This window comes from Onychostruthus taczanowskii, unplaced genomic scaffold, assembly GCF_017590055.1.
Source record: "Onychostruthus taczanowskii isolate IOZ18803 unplaced genomic scaffold, ASM1759005v1 scaffold22, whole genome shotgun sequence".
NCBI lineage: Eukaryota > Metazoa > Chordata > Aves > Passeriformes > Passeridae > Onychostruthus > Onychostruthus taczanowskii.
Window position 1 is genome coordinate 7955920 of NW_024499462.1, and position 26710 is coordinate 7982629.

Genomic DNA, 26710 nt, shown 5'->3' on the forward strand with positions numbered 1-26710 from the left:
AACACAGAAAAGAGGGTACCTGAGAGGAGTTGGCTTATGCTAGGTGCTGATTTCAGTATCAATTTTCAAAAGCAGAAAATGAGATGCTTCATTTCACTGGCTAAACCTTCTCATATGTGTGAATCAAATGTTTTTTCTTCTCAGAGTCAATAGGAGTAGTTGATAGGTTGTGATTGTTGCAGGTCTGCTCTGATCTCTGTTTTCTGGCTGACTTACCAAACAGTTGAGAGGCCAAAGGCAACACTGGTGTTTAATTACAAGCAGCACAGATTGTGGACATAAAAAAGAATCAGCAGCAGAAAACCTATAAGCTGTCAACCTCCTGTCAAGAAACAGGAAAGAATCCTCTGCACAGAAATCAAGGAATTGATATGAATGTAGGAAATTTAGGTGCTCCTTAAACTGATTAATAGAAAAACCTGGAAGAGGGAAAAAAGAAGAATCAAGGGGTAAGAAAATATTGGAGGAGAAGAAAGATAGAGATATACCCTAAGATCAAATCTTCCACATGTTTAACTATGAGCTGTTACCTGTGGGGAGTCTGTACAGGGTAGGGTTTAAGATGGTAAAGAGAATAGTTTTGTCCTTCTCTTTCCCTGCCTAATAAAGCTGCAGGCTTCAGTTTCAACTTAAAGGACTAAAACTGTCTTCTTCCTGGAGATGATCTAGTGTGTCTGGTTTATTTTCTGGAGTACTGAGATTTGTGCATAACTTGAATACTCTCCATTGCAAAAATGGAAAAGTTATTGATCTTAAACCTTAAGAATAAAATGTTGATGTTTATAGTCTTATTTCACATTGCACACACTGATCTTATTCTGGAGGTTTATTGGGGCCTTTTTTTTGTTCATTTGAATAATTTTTTATGTTTTCATACAACAGGTAAGACATAACATTCCAGGTACTGATATTTCTCATTGCTGCAAATGTTCTTGTTGCTAAGGGTCAAAGCAAGATTGTAACACATCATAATTCTTGAGCTTTTTGGTTTGTTTCAGGGTAAAGGACTTGGAAGAAAAAAAAAGAAGAGTATCATAATGAAACTCTGAGAAGGCAACTCTGTCTATAAGCCTAAAGATCTTTTGGTGAGATCCATTTCCCATTCCATATTCTATTAACCGGAATCTAAAAATATTGATGTCTTGTGATTGCTGTGTGAATTTTTGTATAGTACTGTTTATATACTTGTGTTAGGTGATCCTACATACCTTCATCCATTACTTAATGGATGTTTAGAGAGATATCAAAGAACATTTTTTGCTTTGTTTTAGTTCAGACCTGCTTATCTGAAAGTGCTAAATGACTAACTGCAGTGAAATCTTTCAGACATAGATAAAGATAGTAATCTTTGCTGGTTGCTAATATATTTGCCCAGGTGAAGTATGTGAAATTGCTATCTAAGTGGCAACCTTCCCAGTCTGGATCAAGTGTAGTAGCAAGGTCAGGTTGGAGGATTTCTGAAAGATGTCACTAATCACTTGACCTAGTTAAGAGTTTCTTGCAGACCTCACAGCACCAGCAGAGCATTTGAGCTCTGTAGCAGTGACAGTGAGACAATTTCTGAAAAGGCTGTGAATAACCACAGATAGGAATCATGGCTAAAATGGATGTTGAGTGTGTGCAGTATCTTTTTCTCCTGATAGCCATACAAGTCTAATTCTTGATCTCACAGCATGGTGTAGTTATTTTCAGTCATGCAAAATGCATGTTAAATTATGCTATGTGTTATTTACTAGATTAGTACTGAGTGTTTGAATAGATGTTTGCCTGTATCAAGAAATTCAATTATGTAAATATTTTCATTGCAAGCATAGAAGAGTAGGAAAACATACACTAGTGGTGTAGGAAACATACACTGCTTCCCTATGTGTAGTGTATGTTTCACATACACTACACCTAGGGAAGACTTGTAAAAGGTTTTGATCCAGAGAAGTAACTACAATTTTATACCAGCTGAAGGAGAAGTATGTTCTAGCATTGTATCTCAAAAAAGTCAAATGTGCCTGAATTTAACCTAATGTTCCTTGTCAGGAAGCCAGAATTAATAAATTCCACAACTGTTCTTGCAGATAGGTTTGTGAAACCTGACTTCATGTACTAAAGTCAATATTTGTTTCAAAGTCCAAAGACCACCTGTATTGTAAACATCTATGAAACACTGCAGAAAAACTCTTGGGTAATAGCTGTTTAAATGCATCAGTCTTTTTCCTAAGGTACTGAGGAAATCCTAATGGTTTACACTGATAATGTCACAAGACACGGGAAAGCAGAAGATCATACAGAACCCAAGCTGCTGGAAGCCAGCTGAAGTTCCCTAGCCAAACTGAGATAAAGCTCTATGGCTGTAATGGGGTTTAGTCTGGGCAGGTGATCAGACCTGTCATTCACAGTAAGGAGCCCTAACTACCCCCACAGAAGGAAACTGGCTGCATATGGATTGTGTGGATCTCACCTCGTGCAATTGAAGTTAAGGGTTGTGCTTTGTTACATGTCAGATGACAGTCTTTCCCTAGCCAAACTGACCATAACAGCTGGAAAAAACATCCAGTAAAATATATAGATGGCTTTTTGTAAGGTTTAAGGGAGATCATATCTAATTGAAGACTTTTCCATACCTGTCTAAGGCATAATTTTAACAATGAATGGGTCAATTTACTATGTTTACTATCGTGGTTTATAAGTAAAATGCTAAATATGTATGTTGTACACTGCTACATTTGCAAACTGAAACATTTAGTTGTGTGAGGCGAGTATGGAACAGGGCTCTATTTTTTCCCTTCTACCCTCTCATCATTTGTGAAGGATACAAAGATCTTGTGATTCTGTTGTAATAGACCTTCACATAAGCATGTAACACAAACAAAAGCTTGTGCATTGCTCTACAGAGGTTACAACTTAAATAGGAAAACTGCCAAAGACTAAAGGCAGAACTAATTATATACCAATATGGTTTAATGCTGTTTAAATTAAGCAAGAGTAGCCAATCAGCAAATGGAATGCTTTAAACTTTAACTAATCTAGCTATTTTTGCACCATTTTTGGTACAACAAGTGCTATTTATGAAAATGATTTGGTGAAAAAAAGACTTTTAATTTTATCATTATCTTGGGATTGAGACATGAACTGCTAGTACTTTTATTAGGTGTGTATTCATTTCTGCTAATTTAAAGAAATAATTCTCCCAGTGAAATTAACACCAAGATATATTTTTTAATAAAAGCCCAATTTAACCCCAGTGTAGCTTTAATTATTTCCTAAGAAACTAAAAGTTGCCACTTCATGTATAAAGGCCTGGCACATACTACTTTATAACATGGCCATGAACAACCTCTTCAAGTTGGTCCTGCTTTGAGCAGAAGGCTGGAGCAGAGACTGTCCAGCTTTAAACACTGTGATTCAGTGAGGCATTGGAATAGAGAATTTGAGGTCAAACAGATGCAAAAAGGACAAGCACCGGGGAGAGAAGCAAAATTCTTTTCTCTGATATTGGTAATGGAAGAACCTGGAAACACTTCTTAGGAAATGGCAGGGATGAGAGCTGGGAGATGCAACAGAGGACCTCTCTGAAGCTGGTGTTACTGTGGAGTGAGTTACATAGAATGCACAACAAGAAATTGCTCTGACTGGAATTGGTATTTACTCAAAAATTCATACAAGTCCTCCAGAATGAATGGGCTGAATTGCTCATGGTCATGTCCAGGAGGTCCCATAGCCCAGTCTGGAGAAGGTGAAAGGTGAGATGAAAGAATAAATGCTGGGTGATAGACACCCATCTCAGGGCACACACTACCTTCTTTTCTGCTACAATCACATCCTTTTTTCTGGTCTGCAGTATTTATTTTACCCCGAATGTTTATTGGCCAGTGAAATCTACACCTGCATGTTTGGGAGGCCTTGAGCCACTCTTATTTTCAGATAACACTAGATAGAGGCAAGAGTTTTGAAGCAGGTGGGAAGCAAGTTTTGAATTCCCCATATTCAAACTCTGTTGCTTTGGTCAGGTTTGTCATTCTTCATGCAAAGGAAATAAACACATCTTAACAAACCTTCCTTAAGTTAACTCTAAAAATAAACCAAAACCAGCTACTTCCCCCTAACCAAAATGTAGAGGCTAAGTCAATGCTTTTCACCAACCAACCAAAAAGCCTTAAAGGATATTCCCATGAAGCTTGCAAAATTTATTGCTCATTTCCAATAGGAAAAAAAAGATGGACTGCAGTAATTCCTTGAAAACACATTATTTGTATAATACGAACTACTAATAGTAAACAGCAAAAATGAAACTAGTATTAAAGTTGTTTTTGTAGGCACCTGAAAAACTTTCCACAGACATTAGTTAGGAGTAAATTCCTTGCATGAAGTGAGAATAAAATAGCTAAGTAAGAAATTTAAATTATTAGCCTGTTAAACAATTAACTTGGTAAAATCATATGTGAAGATAAAGGTGAAAGAACAAAGCAGAAGTATTTAGGAAAATATTCTCCTACATGTTATTTGTATCCTTGAAGTATTCCTGTGTATTGCTACACGTAAACATGTTTTGGTTCTTTAATGTAGTGGGATTGTAATTTTAAGTTCCTGTAGTAAAAGTGTGTGATCTCTACATATCAAGTCATTATCCTTAACATTTGAAAGCAGTGATAAGAGAGAAATTGCACAGCTTAAGAAATGGTCTTCCCATAACTGATTCTAGTAATGCAGAATTCTTCCAAGATATTGATACAGTCCTCACTCAAAAGAAATCACCAGAAAGTTACCATGGTGGTGAAGCTGTAGGAGGGAAGGAGCCTGTACTGATTGCTAGGAAAACTTCTTCTGCAGCTGAAGTGAGGATGCCTAAGTCTTAGAGATACCTGCTTTCTTTGCCTTTCTGCTGTCCTAGTGTTTGTCTGTCATTTATTAGCTCAAACTTGTTTGTCACTTCTACTGATGCCATTCACCCATGTAGGCTCCATTTTCAGTGGTTTATAACCTGAATAGGATATAAGTAGTGACAAGAAGGAAGATGGAAATGCACAAGTAAAAGGAGGAAAAGAAACAAGAAGAAAGGGAAAATGCGTTTTAACTAGATGGATATAAGCAAGACAAAATGAGGGAAGAGGAGAAAGGCAAATAAATGTAGGAAATGAGAAAATGAGCAAGTAAAACAATCTGATGAGAATGAGAGGTCTAGGGTCAAGACAACTTATCAGTCACCTTTCTAGAGAATCAGCACCATCAATAGCAATGATTCATAACAGTTTCTGTCTGTTAAATCTTGTTCACTGATTCCCAGGGCTTTCTCAAGGCTGTGATAAATCTCTGCCTTCTGGTCACTCTTTGTTACATGAGGTAGAAGAGTGGTGGTCCTGCAGAACTGCTGTGAGTAAAAGCAGCAAAACTATAGGATGGTGCCAAATATGAAGACTCCTAAAGTCAATAGAAAGACTTACATTGCTATTCCAATTGAAATGGTGGTTTCAATTGACATTATAGGCAATACAGAGAAATACAGAGGGGCAGTGCTGTTTTTACATCAGGTTTTTTCCTGTCTTTAGCCTCATTTCAAAGCACAGTAGTCATACTGATTTGGAAGATTTTATCAATTGGTATTTTCTGAGCAAAGATCATAGAATATGGTCAAAAGATAATACAATGATGGGCAATACATGAATTATAAAGAGAGTCACAGAGAAACTTTATTAGGGCACAGTCCAGGTGAGTATGGCAACAAAGGTAATAGAAGATTTGGAATCCTGTTACACTGAGAGGTTAGTCATTATCAATAAAATGGAATAAGGAGAAATGCTGATACTGATCATTCTCTTAGTGTCATCCTTTTTTTTTTTTTTTTTTCTCATAGACAGGAGTGCTATGTCAAAAAGACATGTTGGTAAATCGCTATATTACCTTTTTACAAATATTTAAAAAGTCAAATTGTCTGGGAAGAGAAGCCAAATTAAATATTATATAATCCTACAATGTTTGGCATTGGTCGTAGATGTCCTAGAAGAGAACATGCTGAGGTGCTTCATCGCCTTAAAGCAAATGTATTGCTCTTGATAGTAAAAGCACAGCTGGAAGAAGCTCAAATTGGAGGTTTTACACAAGTTAATGTGAAATGCAGCTGGCAACATCTCTGGAGTACTACTACCAGAGAGGCTTTTTAATGAAGGGTAACCCTCCAAAGGTCACAAGGACCAATGCATTTAACTAAACAGAAGCAAGTGCAAAAAGAACTGTGAAAGCAAAATATACAATGCTCCTGCAAACTCATTCCTCATGTATGTCAACACTTGTTCTCTTCAGCATTTTGAGAGCTTGTAGGTTTTTTTTATTTTTACATGTGGTAAGAGAATTGTGTGAGTCCTGCATTCTGCTGAAGTGTTACCTTAAAACCATGAATGCTGATTCCCAAACTACATTTTCTCTCCTTAAGTGGCATTGAAAACCAAGAAAAAGCAAAACCAGAAGCAAGAGAGAGTGGAACTCACAGGCTAATGATAATCAGTCTTGTCTGCTTTTGTTGGATGATTGTAGAATCAGAAAGAGAAGGCTTAATACACTCAAAATCGTTTTTTGCTTCATCCATTCCCTTTGTGTCTTTTGGAGCTTCCATAATGAAGAAGACGACATTTGCATTTAAGAATGAGCATTTATCAATGATGTTATTTTACTTTAAAAGTAAAGTAAAGTTAAGTAAATTAAAGTTAATATAATTTTTGAATGTTACAGATTAACTAAGTTTAATATGGTTAGTTACTCTTTGGCCTTTATTTTTTTTTATTTATTTTTTTTTACAAATTCTATTTTTCTGGGTAGTGTTAATGTGTAATTTATTCAGGCTGGAGTAATATCTTCATGTCAGTGGGGTGACCACAGTTTGCTCCAAAGAATCTGTGCCTCATAATGTGTATCTGATGTGTGAATTTGTGGAATTTTTTAAGTGCAACCAGTGCTCATCATTCCATGAGATGAATTCTGTACAATAGAAAACCCAGTAAGAGTATTTGAAATGAATGATTCCATGTTGATGATTATTAGAGAGGGGCCAGTGCTGCAGCAGTTTACTGGTGAACATTCACAGGTATTGGTTATTGTTTTCAGGAATGTAGGGAGAAAGTGAGAATTCTGAGTTCTTATATAAATATGTAGCAGTGAGAAATTTGAATCCAAGGAACCATCTTGGGGATTTTTTAATAATGGTATCAATAATAATAATAGTAGTAATAATGGCTAAGGTTTGAAGTAAACTAAGTTTTTAAACTGAAGAATGATATAGAAATAATTTTTTTCTAGACCAGTGCTTTGGGCAGAGATTGAGACTATAATGGTTTCTGTAAAGGAAATAAGGAAAATTACACCTACTTGTAATGGTGCAGTAGTGGTGGGTGTTTTGTGGATCTGTCCCATGGGTATGTTTACTTGTTTTTTTATATACTCACTTCAAGGCACAAATACCCACTAAATGCCCTCTTCCTTCATACCTGACATACCATCAGCATATTCCAGACATGAGCCGTTTGACTAGAAGAAATTCTCTGCAGCAGAACTCATCACTGAGCTCTGAGATGTGGCAGTTATTGCATTTATAAGGGTTATGGAATATGATACAAAAATATAATTAAAATGGACCTGTATTAATAGAAGAAAGGACAGGGGAAAAGAAAAGCAAAGGCTGAAGTGCAGGCTCTGTGTAGCAGACTGTGAAGCAGCCGTGGTGCTAGATCTTATCAGATGTTTTGTCTCTCAAATGCGCACGATAAATGAATGAAAATAAAAAAAAAATGATTCATGAGAGAATTCTAGTTTTCTAGAGATGAAACGTCTCTCAAATGCGCACGACAAATGAATGAAAATAAAAAAAAAAAAAGATTCATGAGAGAATTCTAGTTTTCTAGAGATGAAAAAGTAAAAGGAAAATATGGTTATATGATGCAGAGCAAACTTCTTCTAGTCCTTTGTTAGTAAGGATGCAAGTTTACGCATTTTGTATCTATCCCTGCAGAACCACAACACCGAGTAGGTAGTACACCACAGATCCCAGAATCAGGGGAGAGCCAAAGAGAAAAGCAGCTGACCTGAACTGTCACTAGCACTCTTGCTTTACTTCATGCTCAGTGGAGCTGCTAAGATAACCAATCTGGCACAGGTTGAAATCCAGAGTGTTTCCAAGAACTGAGTTAATTAGTGAAGTATCCTAAAGTTAACTAACTCCCCTGCCAAGAAATGGGCTCTTCCATTTTCCTCACATGATTATCTGGGCACTTTCACTTTTCCATATATAGGAGCAGCTCAGGGACTGACAGATCAGGCTAGGTAGGGATACTACAGGCACATGCATACTCCTTACATGCAGGCACGGATGCAAGCACGTGCTGCTTTCACACACTGAAATTCAAGTTAGCCCAAGAGGTAATAAGTGAAGACAGCAATAGTCCTGCTGCTAAAGAGCCTTCTTAAACAGAAGGCACTGAAGGTAGAGCTCTTCAGCCACTGTTTGTAATAATCCATCAGGAGCAGCATCACAGCCATGAATGGGCCGGTGGATGGTTTATGTGATTACACGCTTGATGATGAAGGGGCTTTCATGTTCACGTCGGAGTCCGTGGGAGAAGGACATCCAGGTAAGAAGCCAGCTCTGGTAAAAGTCTAAAAAGTGTAATATTTTCATTTGAGGTATTTTAAAAATCTAAACAAGAATTCACCTGGTGTTAATCTTATTAGAGAAGTTATTTTTCACAGGGTGCTTTTTCTACTTTATTTCTACTGGACTTTGTCCATACAGACTGTGGAACTGCTATAACTAGAATGCTTACAACATTTTATGTGCTTTTGCAGGGTGTATGTTTAGCTGAGGAAGGCAGTGAGGTTTATGGGTGCTGCTCCTTCCTTTTCATCTAAATTTCTTTCAGTATTCCTGTGGAGACACTACTGTATCTCTAACAGGCTCAAGTTTCCCATATGGGTGAGAATGCATAGCTTGCTTCTCAAGTTCCATATCTTTATGGGTCCTGTGAAACTGTCCTGCACATATGGAGTGGTCTAAGACTGTCACCTATGTCAGGAATATCCCTAAGCAGCCTATCTTAGAGCCTTTTTTTAGTGGTCCCAGCAGCTGTACATGGCAAAGTCACCAAATTGCCCCCTGCCTCCCACCCGTTTCCATCATCTGATGCAATATATGGAATTGCTTAAGCAAATAGTGGACAGTTATTTGCTAAACTTTATGTATGGTCAGCAGAGATTAGTTCAATTTTATTGAAAACAAATATTCATCCACCATAAACATACACCTTATGTCAACAGCAACTGTTCCCTCAAGTGAGGCCAGGGGACAATGGGCTATTTGAGGTCCTGAAAAGTGTATTTGTTTTAGAAGCTGATTTGGTGGCCTGTGCTTTTTGCTGTATTAACGCTTTTCAGGTCTGTATTCATATTATGTGAGTGAATCATAAATGGGTGGAATGATGTTATAGCAGAGGACAAAAAGGTCAGTAGTGAGAACTTTATGTCTATAGTTTGATACTCTTCTAGATTAACTCATTACTGCAGATCAAATCCATGGCTGATGCAATTGAGTACCTCTCTATCAATGTGAAGGCAACTACATCAGGTTAAACCAGTTGGGGTTCTTTCTGATGTAACACAGTTGGAAAATGACAGCCATGTTTTGTCCTTGGAACCTATGTCCCACATCAAATTTATATGTATTTACATTCACTGTCTGTAGTGCTATGTCGTTTCATTGGAAATATCACATAATACAGTGTGGTAATTTTACACAGATGATGTTATTTCCAAAGACAACTGGTCGCAAGTTATGCTGCTCTAATCATTGTTTTTTAATCATTTTGGGGCAAAAATAGGGAAGTCTCAGAGCAGAGAGAGTTCAGCTGAGACCCCGGATTTAGCTTTGTTGCTTGGTTTGTATTCTCACCTCCCCTCTCTTTATCTTGGTTTTTGTTTTAGAATTTGGCCAATTTTTTAGTTCTTATTCACATTCCCTCCTTTATTTCCAAACACTCTATTGGGCCTTTCTTTTAAGCCCCATGAATTTTATTTTTCTCCTGTGCTGAAATTCTAGGCAGGCCCTTGAGAAACACAGTTACCACTTGGATATCCCTGCAGCTTCTCTCGCCTGGCAGAGCTTGCTGGGTCTTTGGGTACTGTGAGATACAAAGTATCAACCTGGGATGTTTATTTTGGAGTGAGTGGGAACTGAAATTTACCTGGGTGGGTGTTTTCAAGGCTGCGATGCTTTCTTAAACAGCCTAGATCTTCACTTAGGGTAATGAAAACCCCAATGCCTATGGCAAAGGGAAGATAGAGATTCCAGATCAAAGGAGGACAGGCTGGCAGTAACTCTGGGTTGTCCTGCAAATTCTTTTTCCTGAGCATCAGCATTGGATCTGAATCATCTCCGTGACAGCTCTGGCTCCTGACAGCAAAATGATCACCCCTACATCCTGCCCAAGCCCCCTTTTCCCCTCTGTGGTTTTGCACAGGAGGTGTGGACATGCCATTAGGATTTTATCACCCAGGAAAATCTTGGCTATTTCTTAAAATGAGGCCCAGTGCCTGAGGCTGTAGTTGGGCTTCTGATGTTATCTGTAGCAATAGAATTTTATTGTGAGTTTTGATTTCCTCTGTTTATACAAAATGGATAATTTGCGTGTTCTTGATTATTTCTCTTTCGTATGTGATAGTATAATTTTGCTAGAGGGCATTATGTGAAGTAAAGGTCCTGAACCAGATCTTTGTCTGGTGGAAATTTGAATTGTTCTGATTGTATTAGCTGAGTATTGAATGCGTTAATGGAGATCTTCTTAATGCACAAAGCAGGAGAAATTACATGCTTATTTATTTGAGTGTAGAGAGAGCTGGCTTGTATCTGTGCAATGCCTGGAGCTGGGTGTCACCAAGAAGTATGGATTCCATAGAAGCAAGTAACAGCTGCCAATAATTAACCTACAGGTATTACCTGTGCTCCCCAGAGACATTATGGAAAACTGTTTATGCCACCTTCTCACTTCAGATTCTTCAAAATTCTTTGGCCATAACATTTGGGAATTCCTTTCAGATCTTTAATCATTTAGTGGTTTAAACTCCAAAGTCTATGAAGACTTACACATGACTTCTTCCTTTCAATATAGTGATAAAAGCACACAGACAGAATCACGAAAAGGATAACTCTTGATTTTGGTCTCTATTTTGTCAGTGCTCCATTTTCCTTAGTCCTGTAGTGTCTGTCATGCTGCACAGGCTTCATGGTGCTTTGAAAAGCATTGTGTGTTTCTGTGCCCCACAATGTCTTGCAGATGTCAAACCACCAAGGAGTAATTCCCTCCCCTAGCTGGTGTGGCTTCAGGTGGAACTGGCTGCAAACTGGCTGCCATTCAGTTTTCCAGAAAGTACTAAGGAATCTTTTTAAAAATAGAAGACAAAACATCTTCTAAAAGCACCCTCAGGTTTTCAACCATAGTAAAAGTATGTGTTTATCTTGTAGATATTCACAGGAAAAAAAAAAAAAAGAAGGAAAAAAACCCCAGAAAATGCAGATCTGTCCAGCGTGTCTTAGATATAAGATTATATATATTTAATGATATGCATGATACTTCAATAAACTGTGCACTGAACAAGGAGAACAGCTGTACAAGACATTTGGACATTACTTTCTAGTGGAAGTCTTTTGTAGGAAAGCTGATTTTTTAATGAAATGCTTATGATACGTATCTGCATTTCTTCCCTGTTTAATTTTTTTTAGCAGAAAACTGAGAATTGATCTGTTTGCCATATTTTGCATATAAAAATTCACATTCTAGTTTAATTTTTTTATGTTGATAAAAATTACTTATCATTAAAATACTGAATTTAATGTTGGTGATTACAGGTTTTGAAGAAAACCAACCTTGCCATTTTAAATGGTAAATGTTTATTATATTTACTACACCATCAAAGCCAGAAGTGTGGCTGTACCACTTCATTGTGCTTTGTGGAGCTTTTTTTGAATAAAATTTTCAGGTTTTACTGCTGTTCATAGTTGTGGTTTTTGGTTTGTTTTTTTTTTTTCTTCTCTGTGTAGTGAGTCTGTGAAACTGAATTCCTGTGAAGGTTCTGAGAACTTTTGTTAGGCTCACACATACTCTAGATTCAAGTAACAAACTTATGTCTAACTATCTGGAGAACTGTAAAGTTTCTTCTAATTATCAGAGATCACCTTTGTTGTTGAACACCTCCTTTACTTCCTTGTATTACAACTGGGATTTTGAGTAGGGTTTACCATCAGCCTCCCCAGACTCATTTTACGGTTAGCAAAAGCTGTTTCATGGCTTGTTGGCATCTCTGCCATAAGGCTGGACCTGTGGGATGGCTGGATTTCATGAAGAGTCATGGCTGTCTAATACTTCCCTGCTCAGTCATTTCAGATACTCCTTTTGCAATATTCATTCTATTGGATAGTAATTCATGACACGAAGGTATGCATGGACTGAATTCTGACCTACTAAATGGGTTTTTTAAGATTATATTGTCTTACCAGAAGTTTTCCATTATGCTTTCCCTGTTTCTAAAAAAGAAGGCAAAATAAAAAGGAAAAAAATAATAGTCAAACTTAACCTCTCACACTTAGCAGATAATAAGAGAAATGGTCCAGCTAAGATGAGAAATTTAAATAACATAATGGAGGGTGCACAAAGCCTGCTAAGCATTGCTAAAAATAGAATGGCTGGTTTTATTTTACACCAGAGACCATTACTAATAGACATGCCTTTAATGCATTAATCAGCCAATGATCCAGCTGGATTTCTCTTTCCTGTCTTGATAGACATATCTGTATCTGGATTTGGATCTAGTTGCACTAGAACTGCTGGTTGTTGCACCAACAACCTGATATGACATGTATTATCAAACTGATTTGCCCCAGACTATTTTAATGTAAAGGTGTGCTCCAAGTATAGTAGATCAAATTATTCTAATTTGTTATTTTAGTTTATTAGGGTCTCACCCTAATAGATGTTAAAGATCAGAAGGGTTCTTCTCCAAAATATAATCTGATCTGACCTTCATACATTAATATTAATACAGTAATATTTCATGCAAGAGTTCTTCAAAAAAGCTAGTAAATGGCAGTTGTATTTCATTCCTACCTTTTAAGAAGATATCCAATTTTCATAGACTTTTGAAGGATAAGGAATCCTGCATGCCTCTGAATCTTTTCAGATTTTCCTTTTTGAATCTTTATCTGTCTCTTAACTTTCATTTATCAAATGTAGTTACATTATTTCCTCTCAGAAAAAAACCCCAAAACCCGTTTCTCTCAGCACAGTATTTTTAGGTTCTTAGGGACCAGGATCTCAGTGCCCATAGGGGTTTCCCCTGGCAGGCTGCCTTTCCTTCAGTCTTTCAGAACCAGGTTGAGTTTGATTGATTTCATCCTCCAAGATAGACTTTTCTGATTTAGGGCATTCGTATTCTATCCTAAACATTCCCACAGCTTCTTAACACCCTTCTAGAGTGTTTTGGCAAGAATGCATACAATAATATCCCTGTGTGGGCCATACAGGGAACTTAGGCATGTGGGACAGTGGCATAAGCAGTCCCTGTCACTAGAGTTTGCTGCTGGGTATTGGACCTGCACTAAGAAACCCATTCTAACCCAGTTGCTCTGTTGTCTCACCCAGGTAATATATTGCATGTTGTTGTCAATATTTCTTGCTTTTATGCTTGAAAATGTGGATATATTTCCTTATAAAATGAAAACTTTGAAGAGAGCAAGCAAAGATACATTTTAATCGCTTCAGCCAGCTTTGTACCAAGGTTTGCTAAACAAGGTTCAGTTGGACTTCTACATAAATTACAAGTCTGATTCCTGTTTGGTAATAATTGTCCCAAATTTAGTAATCCATGTACAGTTCTTGCAAGGCTGAAAGTTCCAATGCAGTGTACATTTGCTAGTTGTCTTTTGTGTTTATTCTTTTTATGTTGAAGTGGTGTGATGGGAGTTAATATGGGAGATAAGAGTGTCAGAATCACATTAGTTCTCCAGTCCTTGATTTCTCCCTCTTAGCTAAATGTACACCTTCTTCATGAAAATAAGTGAGAATTTATTTTGACTTGAGCTTAAGTGTATTAAAAGCCCCAAATGACAGACTCTTACAAAACGTTGCTTTCCAACAGATTGTGTTGCACACAGCAAGGCAGGAGATTCATTTATTTTGCCACACAGCTTATTATGTCAAAATCTAAAAGCAGTACTAAGAACAGTACTTTTAAAATAAAAATAAAATTAAATTATGTAAGAAAATTAACCATTTTCATGTGGAAGAGATTGCTATGGGTGCTGCCCTTTTGTGTCCATTAGATTAGCTAGATTATTTGATTAAGATTCAATATTTGTTTTAAGGATTAGAAAAGAAACAAAGAAAAAGATAAAATATTATTATGACAAACTTCAGCTGAAACCTTTGTGTTTGGCATGTAACTAAAAGTTTACCTCAGGCAAACTTCACCTGGTAACCCCTTCTTTGCTCCCGTGTGTCTATTCCCTGTGCTGCCTTAGGTGGTTTGCAGGGATTATTAATAGGTGACATTGCCAGATGGTAGGAAGCAGTGACAAAAAGCAACCCAAACCCCAGCCCTCCACTGAGCTGTGCATTATTTCTATTAATCTAAACACTTTCTCAGGCTTTATAACCAGTGTAGGCCAGGTACATTACAACTTTCTGTTGGGGTGATGGAAGCTGTGGTGGAACATCACCATTCCATTAGTGCACCACTGGTTTGCAGAGCTGATGGTCCTAGAGAAGGAGAAAGCTGCCAGCAAAACCTCTCAACCTCTCAGGTTATTGTGTGCATTACACACTTGTTTCACGTCCAAGTGCAGAAAACTGCAGATAAAGTTCTAGTTAGTTTACACCTAGTTAGTTTACATTACAGGTAAATGCCCAAATGTGTCTACTGAGTTTACTTGAAGGATGTTTAATGTGTCTTTCTTTTTAGCTACCTTAAATATGCCAGTAATAAGCAATAAAAGAATTCCTTTCTGAAATACCACTGAAAGTGATGCAAACAGCCCATGTTTCATTTTGAGTGCTGTGGTTTTGAGTCCCAGCTTTGATATCTTGCAGATAAAATCTGTGATCAAATCAGCGATGCTGTACTAGACGCCCATCTCAAACAGGACCCGAATGCCAAGGTTGCTTGTGGTGAGTCGTTTGCTCCTTTGCTTTAAGTCATCACACAGTCACATTCTTTTTTTTAGGATGTTTGCAAAGACCTAACTCATTTCACTCTCAAAAAATGACATAAGAATTTCAGTTTTTAAAAGGAGAGATGAGAAGAAGCGGTAAAAATTTTTGTAAAGACTGAAGAGCAAGCAGGTTGTAGAAGAGTAGAGCCATTGATTTTGTGTGGGGACTGAATTGTCCTGGAAGGAACAGGTTTGCATATCACTGAATCATGTTAGGTGTTATGACTTTCCCATTTGTAAATTGGATATATTAGTTTTTTCCTTGCTTTCAGACAGATGGTGAATATGAAAAGAATTTTTTATAGATGGAGTTACAATGCTAAAAATATGGATAGAAAGTATTTACACTGTATATGTCCAATAGATCTCTCAAAATCAGCATCATCACAAACACAGTTCTTTGTCTTAGTGGCTGGCTTATTCTGCTATTGTACTCCTGTTCTCATCTCTCTTTTCAGAGACAGTGTGTAAGACAGGAATGGTGTTGCTCTGTGGGGAGATCACTTCTCGTGCTATTGTGGATTACCAGCGAGTTGTCCGAGATGCAATTAGACACATTGGCTATGATGATTCAGCTAAAGGTTGGTGGAAAAACTCATGAAATCATGGAACAGCAAGCAATAGGCAACTGCAAAACAGGTCTGTCACCACTTACACACAGGGGCTTTAGCAAGCCTGATACAAACTGAATGTGCTGTGTGAAAGCTGCTTACATGGTGCTATATGATACATTTTCTGGCTTTACCCCAGTAAGTAAAAACCTTTTATTAGTTAAAACTGAATTTGGAGTAGGCAGAGTATACTTCGAACTGTGGTATTTGGCCACAATAGTTAACTGCAACTTGAGCCATAGAACCTACCACTCCTCCAAACTTGCAAGAACTTGACTCTTGGTCTTTCATCTGGCAAGCTGGTTGTTGCACCTTGGTGCAAAAGAGAGAGAAGAAACCTAGTTCATTTCATTGTACCTTTGTATTTTTGTACCGCAGTAGCATTTGGAATTCCCAGGTGTAAAGGTGGTTGTCACTGCGGGGTGCTTTGTCAGCTCTGAATATCTCCTTTTGCACTCAGCAGTGTGTTGTCCAGACCTAGGTTGTGAGATATGCAAATGATAAAAAACACAAAATCCTCTGTGCACCAGACACATTTCACTTTCTGATTTGCATGTATCTGTTTATACAGTAGAAATATTCCAAGTATTCTGTTACAGTGAAGTGTAACAGAAGAGCTTTTGGTTTACAAGTTGTTTACTGCAGTCCTTTGATTGCAATCCAATTTGCAGGAGGTTGTGATGGGAGAATATTACAGCAGCTCAGCTGCAGGTAGCCTGCACTGTCACACAACTGCAGTGCTTTCAGAAAACAGAAGCAAATCTAGGAGGTCATAGATCTCCTTTTTATCCAAACTGTCAACAATGATGAGGGGAGATTTGATGACCCAGTAAAAAACAATTCCTAGAAGTAAAAAAGAACCCTAAACCAAACATTTATATACAGAAATATAGTTTTCATCTCTACATAGCCCACTGAAAAGAGGGTAAAGAGCATTCAAGTGGATCATATGCATATGGACACGGATGATGTTGTATTGGCTGAACACAAGTTCGGTCAGCAGCTATCAGTAGCTACAGTTCTAGGAAAGGTTGGATTTGGAGAGAAGCAAGTTACTATTAATATACCTAGGAACAGGTGGGAAATTTTGCCACAATCTTCTGTAAGTCTTTCAAATTCTTTTTAAAACCTTACTTTTGCTCTTGGAAAGTCATGTAAATTCCCATTTCCAGATTTGTTGTGAGACCTGAATCTGGTGTTTTTCTGTTTGTGGTTCGTGTAAAGTCCCATGAGAGATTTGAGTAGGGACACTGCTTTGTGTGTATTACAAATAATGTGGAGAGAGCAGAATCTTCAGTTGCTGGAAAACTCAGCTTCTGGGAATTCATGTAGAGAACTTCATTAGTATTCATTTGGGAGAGGCTCATAATCTGTGTTGGCTTGGCACAGGGAGTCAGTGCAAGAAAAAATAACCTGTACCTAGCAAGAAGGGTAACCCTGTATGATCTACCCAATTCAAAAAAGATTTCAAGTGTGGTATTGACAAAAATTTTACTAAAGAATAATAGTTTGGTTTTGAGTTCTGAATGTGGTATCCTTCAGAATAAAAATTTTGTCCTCCGGTTCCAGGTTACTTTCCCTAGTTGTGAGAGAAAAAGTTAATTCACTGCTGTTATTTTTTCCTAATAGGCTTTGACTACAAGACTTGTAATGTTTTAGTGGCACTGGAACAGCAGTCACCTGATATTGCCCAAGGTGTTCATCTACACAGGAATGAAGAAGATGTTGGTGCCGGAGATCAGGTAGACATAGCATCACATCTAAAACACCAAAGCTGTTTAAATGGAAAAAGTTTACTCCCTCTTATTGTCCTATTTTTTTATGTCAAAACCCATCAAAGTATTTCCATACTTTCCTTTACCCCAGAATAAACCCCATAATTTTACTAAAACAGTTGGAGGTTGCTTGAGGGCAGACTTTTGTTTTAGCACTCCTGGCAAATCAGGAGAGCTCTGGCAGTTTGTAGTGGCTGAGGAGGTTCCCTTTAGAACTCAGCAAAGGTTTTTTGCTTATGTATCTCATGTTTTTGTTTTGTAGTTTTAGGTTCATCAGACCATTCATCTTGCAGCCCGACATGCAATATAACATAGAATAAAGAAAGGAACTTTTCACATTCAAAGAGCTGTTGAGATTTTGTGCAGCAAAAAATTAGGTGATGTTTTACCCACCCTCAGCATTAGTACAATAAATACCAGAGTACATTTAGTTCTCACTTATTCCCAGAGGCAGCTCTTGTAATAGGTGCTCCATGTAATTAAGGCTGTCCAAACTGCATTTCTCTGAGCTAAGGAACACATGTAGGCATTTATGGTGTGTTCCCAATGGAGAGATACTAACAGAAAAACTGCACAATGTGACTGATGCCATATGAGTTAATTCAACATTTACTAGTTATCATTAGGAGTAATGTCTAGTTATACAAGTGCTGTTGAGAACTGTAAGTGCAAGTATCAGAGTTCAGGAGCCAAGCTAATATTGTTAAAAAAATCTCTTGAGGGCTAAATTAAAACGATTTTCTGCTGTCATGGGGACATAATACTACATAAGAGGAAAAGAGATATGACTTTCTTTGACACTTTGATGGCCTCACTTTCCATTTGATCAAAGTGCCTTCCTGCCTTTTCCCCCCCCCCCCACAACCTACACTGGATGAGGAGAAAGAAAATGCTGCCAATTCTATTTAGCAAATGTTAATCTGATACAGGGAACATGACAGAATTATAAAAGTAATATATAACAGTGTGAATATAACAGTAGAAGCTGTGACTCTGAGCATGTGGCATTGAAAAATCTGAGGCAGGTGCCTTAAACTGTTTGAAGGGTATGTCCTTCATGGAGTGCTCACACCCCATTCCACTGAAATTTCATATGTGAGATGCAGTAAGTATAAGTGTATCTGTATTTATACATAAAAGCCTCTGGAACATTTCCAGCCTACTGAAAACATCTTTCCCATGACAGAATAGTCCTGAAATATTTTCTCCAGCAGATTTTTTTTTCTGTGACAGAACCTATAGGGTTTTTTTTTGCAGATATGTCTTTGTTTTTGTTCAGGTATGTAGCTCAACATGTAAGCCTTCAGGCTAGTGAAAAAATTCTAGGAACATGGTCTGCTTTTCATTACACTATAACGTGTTGGAGCCTGATCTGAGTTTTGGCTTCGTGCACTGTGATTAAAACAGTAGAAAGTAAACCTGAGGATACTGCTGACTCTTTGCTTCAGATGAAATCTCATTGTCTTTGGTTGTGGTGCCTTTAACAGTGATAGAAGTATGTTCTCTCCTCCTGCAGGGTTTGATGTTTGGTTATGCAACAGATGAGACAGAAGAATGCATGCCCCTAACAATTATTCTTGCTCATAAACTGAACGCCAGGTTAGCAGAGCTGAGGCGTAATGGAGAACTCCCTTGGCTGAGGCCCGACTCCAAGACACAGGTAAATACTTCAGGGGATTGTCCACAACGTTGGAAACCAGCACCTTTTCGTTCCAGAAATACTGAATTATTTTTGAAGACAGCAGTTGATGTGTTTCAGCCTATCAGGACAACCTACAAGGAGCAGATAAAGCTTTTCCACTGCTTGTGACATTGTCTCCTCGGCTGTTGGAAAATGGTTAACTTGTCTCAGAGCACTTGCCACTGAAGGGACATTTAGCCCTTCAGAACTAAAGTGGTTTGTGCTTGTTGGAAAAGTGACACACAAAGGATTTATTTGTAATTAGGGGTTCAGGCTGACATTTTCAAGATGCACTAGGAACATAAATTTCTGAGGCTTGAGAGTTTTGAAGGAAATCCCAGCTGAAAGACATATTTTGGATGATTTCATAGAGAATGAATGGGTTCTTATTGAGTTGGGGTTTTTCTTTTTTTTTTTTTTTTTTCTTTAGCATAGCAAAAATTCAGTGAGGAAATAGGAAATAGGCTTCATTTTTTATACATTGGCATTACTGTGAGCAGTGATCACTCTAACGTCCATAGTGATTTTGCTACAGTTTAGCTTTTGGAATAGCCTGGGTGACTTTTGATGCATACCAGTGACACATTTACAGCAGCTCTGTTGTTTTTCCCTGCTGTCCCTGTGTCCCTCAGGTGACAGTTCAGTACATCCAGAAGAACGGGGCAGTGATCCCAGTACGTGTTCACACCATTGTAATCTCGGTGCAGCACGATGAGACCATTTCTCTGGAGAGCATGCGCCGGACCCTGAAGGAACGGGTGATCCAAGTCGTTGTCCCTGCCAAATACTTGGATGACAAAACTGTTTATCACCTTCAGCCCAGTGGACGTTTTGTTATTGGAGGGCCTCAGGTTTGTGTTGTTGTATTATTTTGGAGGTCTTACGAGGTTGCTTTTCACTGTATGTGTGTCTTCAGTGCTCAGGTTTTGGCATGTCTGTCCCAGGGTAAGGAGCAAGCTGCCCAGTGGAAGACTTTTCCTGATGAGGGAGAAGAGCCCAGGGTTTCACATGTGCTATGCCAAAGTAACCTGTGAGGGCCTGGTGATACTGTACATGTGTTGGGACCAGGCAGGCAAGTCTGCATCCAGTCTTCCATTGCATGTAGAGTGTACAGCCCAGTTCTGGGTTTTCTCAAACCCTCTGGGGACCAGCTCTGAGTGAGACCTGCAGTCTTTCCTCATGGAAAGCACCTCTTAGAGAGAGATGGACAAGAGAAGCTTTACTTCTCTTACAGTGAACCTGCTTTTCAGATCTGCATAGCTCTCACTGTTATGTCTGATACCAGTAGAGCTGAAGGTGTTCATCTGTCCTGAAAATCAGCCCCAATAAGGCTTCTTCTGGTGAGAAAATAAGTGTTCCTTTTACTTTTTGGCAGTCAGGATAAGGGATTTATAGTTTTATCCTGTTCTCACCAAAGTCAGGAAGAACTTCTACTCTCTGTAGGATCAGCAGTTCTGAGATTCAGTTTTTGAAAACAAATTTACCATTATGAATGTTTTCATCTTCAGATGCCTTCAGAATTATCACAACAAAACTTCAAAGCTCCTTCCTGAAATTAGGTTCAATTTTACAACAAATCCAAGTAGATGGTGTTTTCCCTTTGTTTTATAAATTCATTTACTTACCAGCATTTTCTAGAATTATTTCTAAGGCACTCTTTTTTATATTAGTCCCATGTAACAGGTAGGAAGATGTTGAGATTTATCACTTTAATTATTGGTTCTAAAAAACGTATTTCTATGCAGTTGAATGGGTTGTATCACTGTAACTTTGTGTATCATTGACATCCTAGACTATGCACAAAAGGAGAGTCAAACTTGAGCTGTAATTTAGAGTGAATGAACCAAGGCAGCAATCATAGCTACACAGACAAAGAAGGCTAGACACAGAAAAAAATTTATGCGTGCAGTGAAGTGCACCCATTAAAAATGTAAATCTTTCAGATGTGTACTGAACTGCATCCATTTAAAAATGTACTATAGTTACAAGTGATAAGCCAGCCAGGTATTCCTTGCTGCTCTTATGTTGGAGCTGTGTTGCATATGTTTGCACATGCAAACTGAGAACAGTCACAGTGTCCATTTACAGCTGTTTAAACCTGGGCTAAGTTTACTTAGTATGGGTCAATCTGCCTATGTGTCCATGACCTTCCAACTGCTATTATCACTTGTGCAATTTACAATGTCATTGCAGCATAGAAATAACTGTTTCTTCTCTTGGCTGCAACAGCTTTAGCTTTCTGCTTATTTCTCAGAAGAGTGTTACTCAGTTTTATTTTTAACAAAGCTAGCTACAGGAGGCTGTCTTACCTCAAGCTCAATTCATCTAAGGATGATACATATATTTCACTTGGGATTTTCATCTTATGTTTTTGAGTGTGGTGGGACCTTGAATTCTGGCTATGGCAAAATGAGTAGGTTTACTGCTGTCATCGTATCCCTACCAGCAGTACCTGCTGGTGTGATGAGGACAGACCTTACAGCTCATCACAGCAATGACTTCCACACACATTACAAGTGCATTTGTACTTGTTCAGCACCTTTGAAACAAGGGGTGGTTTTTTTGCCTTTCACATGTCCATTTATTCTTCCTCTCACTCAGATCTGCAGCCAAGTCATGGTGGCATGCAAGGTGTTCTCATTGCAGCTGTCTGCACCATCAAAACTTGAGGTTTGAGGCAAGCAGAAAAACCCAAGCACAGGATCCTTTAATACATGCTCAGCTATATAAAATCCAGATTTATGTCTCAGTGCTTTCTTAGCAGAATTGAACAAACAGTGCCAAAGGTTTACTTCTATGTATATGCACAGTCTTTCTAAGAAAAAACTTTGACTCCCCACTTGTGTTTGCCATGCAAACATTCCAGCAGTTACATTTTAGTGACGTGATGTTCTGAGGCAAAGAATTTCAAATCTCCCTGCACAGGTGGTAGCAGAATTTAAAATTTGAACATGTTTTCTTTCACACCAGAAAGCTTAAGGATTTAGTAAAGTGTAGGTGTTGGATAATTAGTCTAGTGCTGTTCAGCTCACCCAGATCAAATGAAAGTATGAAGTACTTGTGAAGATCAGTCAGGATAGCTGTAGGCCACTAGAATATTATCTGTGCTTCCTTATTTAATAATTGAAAATATTCCTCTATAAGTATCTGTTCTTAGAAATAACTAATCCTTTCTCAATTACCTATGACTGCCTAGTACTCTTTCCCATTGTGTACAGTTCAAATTAGACTATAAATATTTTAGGTTTGGAAATGCAGTTTTTAATACATATATGACAGTCTCTGATACTGCACTGGCAGTGCTGGGTGCCAATGTCTATGTACCATCTATAAGGTACTACTGACATACCTTTGACTGTAAATAAAAAAAAGAATCTACTATTTAATATTCACACAATTTGTGATTTTGACTAAAAGATACAAAAACCTGGATTTTTTTTTTTTTTGATATTTTAAACAGTGTGAAATCTCTCAATAGTTCCTTTATGACACATAATGCTTTAGCAATATCCCATAATAGGTTTGAATACTTAGTAGGTAATTTCTAAACCAAAGCTTCCATATTGACAATTAAAACAGGCAGTGCATGCTGTAGTTATCTGGGTGTAAGCCTCTTTGCTTGAGTAACCAAACAAATTTGTGAATGGCTTATCTTGAGAATCTGGCTTTAAAGAGCAATTACAGCCTCTGTTGTGCCTTGGTGAGACAAGGCCGTTCCTTCAGCTACCCCAGCAATGCCTGTGGTCAAACTACACATTGCTGCAGTGTTCTGTAGGAATGCCTAGCCTTGTTTGAGTCTGAATGGATGTGAAATGGATGCCTTCTGTCCCTGGTGCAGGGTGACGCTGGTGTCACTGGCAGGAAGATCATCGTGGACACGTACGGCGGCTGGGGAGCGCACGGCGGCGGGGCCTTCTCTGGCAAAGACTACACCAAGGTGGACAGGTCGGCCGCCTACGCTGCCCGCTGGGTGGCCAAGTCCCTGGTGAAAGCTGGGCTCTGCCGCCGTGTTCTGGTTCAGGTATGGTTTGCTAAGGGTGTTGCTTCTCCTTTTTAGATTTTCTTTGCTTTTCTGTGCCCATGGTATGAGCCGCTGTAGTAGAAGTGGTGTTGCTGATGGTTTTTTGGAGAAAGGAAGACTTGATGCTTGGTTCAAGCCCATTGTAATGTCACTAAGAATCAGCTGGCTTCTTAAAACTGGAACTTTGCATTTAGCTTTTTGGCTATTTTTCCGGATATTTGTTGAGCCCTCAACACTCTGACACTCACTGGCATTGAAATGAGCATGAAGTGACTGGATAATGGGGGAGAAAGTAGTCCAGAGGCCTTAGCATTTTCAAAGTTTTCTCTTCTTTGTTTCTACAAATACAGATTGTGTAAATGTGAGAGGTGAGGGAGAGGCCTTAGTTTTCATAAGATGATTCATAAATTAATGCTTTCACTGCTGCCCACTGTTGCCCCGAGGTGCTGTGTTTATTGGCTGACTAAGGTACCTTTTCCCCACAGGTTTCTTATGCCATTGGGGTTGCTCATCCACTGTCTATTTCACTGTTCACTTACGGAACTTCCCAAAAAACAGAGAAAGAGCTGCTGGACATTGTGCACAAAAACTTTGATCTTCGGCCTGGAGTCATTGTCAGGTAAAGAAACACACAGAAAGGAAAATATCCCAGTAGTTGCACCCAAGAAATTATTTCTTGCAAAATCTTCAGCTGTTTCTGAAGGTTTGGCCTTCTATAGTATATGGAAGTCAAATAAAACAACTCTTTCATTCCAAGAACTTTAAGTTACTTTGCTCTTATAAAAAGGTATCGTTTGGTTTACCAAAGGAATTTAAGGTTGTTTCATCTTTTCCATTACAATTAATAATTCTTAATAATAAGGCCTTTTCCTGTAGCCCTAAGGTAAAGACATTACAGAAATTTAAGTAGTGTTGTCACTTTAAGTGTCTCCATTGAACATGTTCATTGATATGCTTGCATCCCCAGAATATGCTTGCTTCTGTAAGGGGGTGGGATGGATATCAACATCAGGATTTTAATAGTAATTATCATGAAGTATCTTAACATGAATTTTTTTTTTCCTTCTTTTTATTATACAAACAGGGATCTGGATTTGAAAAAGCCCATTTACCAGAAGACTGCATGTTATGGTCACTTTGGAAGACAGGAATTCTCATGGGAAGTGCCTAAGAAACTTGTGTTTTGACATTAGTGACATGTCACCTTTTAAAACCAGAAAGGAAGACCACTAATGATGAGGATGCTTCTGAAAATCAAATTTGACAGCTTTATATTCAACAGAAGGAATTTTAGATTTTAAGAGCAAAGAAAGAAAAAGTTATTTTCTTGGAAATTGATTTTTTGTAACCCTCATTGTCTTTCATTATCTAAGATATAATGGACAGAGTCTGTTTTTTTAATCAGCATAAGACAGCAAAATACAGTTTACTTTTAACTGCTGCTCTGTTAGTTCTTTGGATAAAGACAAAGTGTGACTCAGGTACTAAAACCAAAAGCTGTACCTCAAACCTTTGATGGGCAAAGGTGAAGATAACTTTCCCAACTCTGACTAAGGATCAGCAGATCTGTTGCTTCTGATTAGACAATGGGAAATTCTGGGGTCCAATTTCCTTACTGGAGTTAGCAATGCATACAGCTGGGGGCTGCTTTGATGGGAGAAGGCTGAATAGTACCTAACAGTATCTTTGCCTCTTTTATAAAAGATGTTAACATATGTGTAATATTTAAATCACCTTCAGTGCATATGTGCTCCTACTGTCACGTTTCAATTACTTCTGTTTTTGAAACACAAGTGCTCTCCTATGACACAACAATCATAGAATAAAAAGCTTTTTCCTACCCTCTACGTAAAGGTGTATCTTTTTCTATGTTTTTTTTTTTTTTTTTAATGCTGCTGTAAAATGGTCCATCTCAACTCAGCTGCTTCTAGTTTACCAAAATAATTAAATTTGATTTTGAAATTGTTATATGCATTTCCCTGTTAAGACGTGTATGATCACTCTTTAGTCCCTGTGACTAACAGAAATTCAGTGAATAAGCATTAGATTTTTATTTGTAACTCTTAGGTTTGTGCTATACAGTATTTTTTAATCATTTTTGTTCCCAAGCATCAGGGTTATTGCACGCCTTTCTATGTTGGATATAGACTGGGAATAAAATATAGCTGAAAGAAAGAACTTTAAAACTTCACCAGACAAAGGTTACATTTGGAGCAGTGTCCCCTGGAGGGCTGGCACCGGCTCGGGGCGTGTGCCCAGCTGTGGAGTGGGGCTGTGCCGGCACTGGGTGGCTGCAGGGCTGCTCCCATAGCTGCATTGCTGCTCCCATGGCTGCAGGGCTGCTCCCATAGCTGCATTGCTGCTCCCGATGGCTGCAGGGCTGCTCCCGGTGCCCGGTGTTCCTGCCCACAGGTCATGGTCACTGCTGCAGGTGGCCGGGACATGGCCAAGACTGAGGACAAGGAGGTCTCTGTGCCCATGTGCTGTATTGTCCTCCACGGTGGCAAACTACTCTTTGCAAATGCCTGAGTTAGGCACAGATTTGTTTAAACTGGGAGGGTGTGAGACCACGTTTATCTTCTCTAATAGTTTTGTTTGTCAGTAGGCAACCACTTAACCCTCCAATTCAAGGGTTGCCTGTGTATGGCCCCCAAAAGGGACTTAATGCTTTTAGCCAGCGTTCTGATTAATCTGCGCTGGAGAAGTGCTGCCACCCCGTGTTTATCTCCTAAATAAATGTCTTCATACAGCGCCGCCCGAAAACATGCGGTGGTGGAAAGAAAGTGCCTGTGATGAACATTAAAGAAAAAGCTGCCATTTCTTCCTTTCAAGTATGTCATAAACACAGTTTCTATCTAGTCAAGCCAGAGGTCTCTCCACTTTTATTAATTATGCTAATGTGCTCTGTGTAAGTTGAGATAAACAGGTTTATGTGTACCTTCTGATCTCTCAAGGACTTGCCACATTAATCAGTGGGCCTCGTTGGGTACCCACCTGGGTACATTTTGGCAGAAAAATATCTTAAAGACCACCTGCATCTTAGAGAATGAGTTGGCAAAGATTTCCCAGGGACTGCTTTCCTAGCTGCATATTGTTTATCTTCCAAGGAATATGGAATATGTGTGTGTCAGCCTCAGAAAGGTAAGCTGTTTGGAGCTCCAGGTCATAATGTGGTACACTACAACCAGCAGAAGCAAGTGAATTAAAAATTAATAAAACCAAATTAATAAAAAATAAAATTAAAATAATTTATAATTAATTAAGAAAGAAATAAATGTGCTAATAAATGTGCTTCATAACACTGCAAATAGAAATGTCTGTGCTCCACAAAAAGAAACACCTGCAGACAAAAGGAACAGTTCTGCTCAGGTGGTGACAATAACAACCATTAAA

At 38.4% G+C, this 26710-nt stretch overlaps 1 protein-coding gene across 2 annotated transcripts; it reads left to right on the forward strand.

Annotated features, from left to right (window-relative positions):
- The first annotated feature begins 1018 nt into the window (after window positions 1-1018).
- MAT1A (methionine adenosyltransferase 1A) lies at window positions 1019-25159 on the forward strand. Of its 2 annotated transcripts, XM_041404946.1 has the most exons (10): window positions 1019-1085; window positions 8497-8606; window positions 15108-15185; window positions 15688-15810; window positions 17470-17582; window positions 19132-19275; window positions 19929-20147; window positions 23135-23317; window positions 23803-23936; window positions 24402-25156. In XM_041404946.1, the coding sequence occupies exons 2-10, from the start codon at window positions 8513-8515 to the stop codon at window positions 24502-24504; spliced, it is 1191 nt and encodes a 396-aa protein (XP_041260880.1). In that variant the 5' UTR covers window positions 1019-1085; window positions 8497-8512; the 3' UTR covers window positions 24505-25156. The 2 variants fall into 2 exon arrangements, with proteins under 2 accessions (XP_041260880.1, XP_041260879.1); XM_041404945.1 differs by lacking the exon at window positions 1019-1085 and having other exon boundaries at window positions 8282-8606; window positions 24402-25159.
- Window positions 25160-26710: the final 1551 nt, after the last annotated feature.

Coding starts and splice junctions, on each gene's coding strand:
- MAT1A (XM_041404946.1), top strand. CDS start 8,513: ATGAATGGGCCGGTGGATGGTTTATGTGATTACACGCTTGATGATGAA. Junction 15,186..15,687: donor GAATGCCAAGGTTGCTTGTG/GTGAGTCGTTTG, acceptor CTCTCTTTTCAG/AGACAGTGTGTAAGACAGGA. Junction 23,318..23,802: donor GCCGCCGTGTTCTGGTTCAG/GTATGGTTTGCT, acceptor TTTTCCCCACAG/GTTTCTTATGCCATTGGGGT.